At 42.7% G+C, this 1,337-nt stretch overlaps 1 protein-coding gene across 1 annotated transcript; it reads right to left on the bottom strand.

Moving 5' to 3' along the window:
* Window positions 1–383: 383 nt before the first annotated feature.
* On the bottom strand, window positions 384–1,137 carry LOC116624037 (high mobility group protein B1-like). The gene has a single exon (XM_032391641.1). It carries the CDS (start codon window positions 1,117–1,119, stop codon window positions 472–474), a length of 648 nt encoding a protein of 215 aa, XP_032247532.1. The 5' UTR covers window positions 1,120–1,137; the 3' UTR covers window positions 384–471.
* Window positions 1,138–1,337: the final 200 nt, after the last annotated feature.

Raw genomic sequence — 1,337 nt, 5'->3', positions numbered from 1 at the left:
GCTATGCACCAACAAGAACCTGCTTTAAATTTCCATGCCAATTTACAACCCCTACACTGTACCAGGCAAGGTTAGTGGCTATTGAAAATACCACCAGGGGCGCCTGGGTGGCTCAGTCATTAAGGGTCTGCCTTCGGCTCAGGTCATGATCCCAGGGTCCTGGGATCGAGTCCCACATCATGCTCCCTCCTCGAGGGGAAGCCTGCTTCTCCCTCTCCCACTCCCGCTGTCTCTGTCGAATAAATAAATAAAATCTAAAAAAAAAAAAAAAGAAAAAGAAAATACCACCAGGACAGGGCTATCTAAAGACACATTCGGTAGTGTGTTAACTATACAAAAAAAAACAGTAAGATTAAAAACAAATCTTACACAGCCTTGCATTTCAATTTTTTTCTTTAAAAGGAGTGAGTTGTGTACAGGGGGGTTAAATGCTTTATAGACAAGAAAAAAAAAAACTGCGCTAGAACCAACTTATTCACCATCATCATCTTCTTCTTCATCTTCATCTTCTTCATCTTCCTCCTCCTCCTCATCCTCTTCATCTTCCTCATCTTCCTCCTCTTCCGTCTTTTTCTTGCTCTTTTCAGCCTTGACAACTCCCTTTTTTGCCGTATCAGGCTTTCCTTTAGCTCGGTATGCAGCAATATCCTTTTCATATTTTTCCTTCAGCTTAGCAGCCTTCTTTTCATAAGGCTGCTTGTCATCTGCAGCAGTGTTATTCCACATCTCTCCCAGTTTCTTTGCAACATCACCAATGGATAGGCCGGGATGTTCTCCTTTGATTTTTGGGCGATACTCAGAACAAAACAAGTAAAAGGCCGAAGGAGGCCTCTTGGGTGCATTGGGATCCTTGAACTTCTTTTTTGTTTCCCCTGTAGGAGGGATATAAGTTTTCATTTCTCTTTCATAATGGGCCTTGTCCGCCTTTGCCATGTCTTCAAATTTTCCTTTCTGTTTAGCAGATATGGTCTTCCACCTTTCTGAGCACTTCTTAGAAAACTCTGAGAAGTTGACTGAAGCATCTGGGTGCTTCTTCTTATGCTCCTCTAGGCAAGTTTGCACAAAGAATGCATATGATGACATTTTGCCTCTCGGCTTCTTAGGATCTCCTTTGCCCATGTTTAATTATTTTCCTCAGCGAGGCATAGAGTCGCCCAGTGCCCGTCTGGCTCTCACTTGCTCTATGGAGCTCAATGTACTGCAATGGCTGTCGTGACTGAACGATCTTAAAACAGCATAAGAATCAAAGCTTAGCAGTTCACCTACAGAGATTACATCATGTGTGTCCAGGGAAGAGCATATAATATGAATTCTTCACCTTTCATGCAAAGCATAAC

Source organism: Phoca vitulina, unplaced genomic scaffold, assembly GCF_004348235.1.
Source record: "Phoca vitulina isolate PV1807 unplaced genomic scaffold, GSC_HSeal_1.0 scaffold63, whole genome shotgun sequence".
NCBI classification, from domain to species: Eukaryota; Metazoa; Chordata; class Mammalia; order Carnivora; family Phocidae; genus Phoca; species Phoca vitulina.
Note: the sequence above shows the minus strand (reverse complement) of the source record. Positions and strands in the feature narration are given on the sequence as shown.

Excerpts from the sequence above, each read along its gene's own strand:
- LOC116624037 (XM_032391641.1), bottom strand. The coding sequence starts at position 1,119 with ATGGGCAAAGGAGATCCTAAGAAGCCGAGAGGCAAAATGTCATCATAT.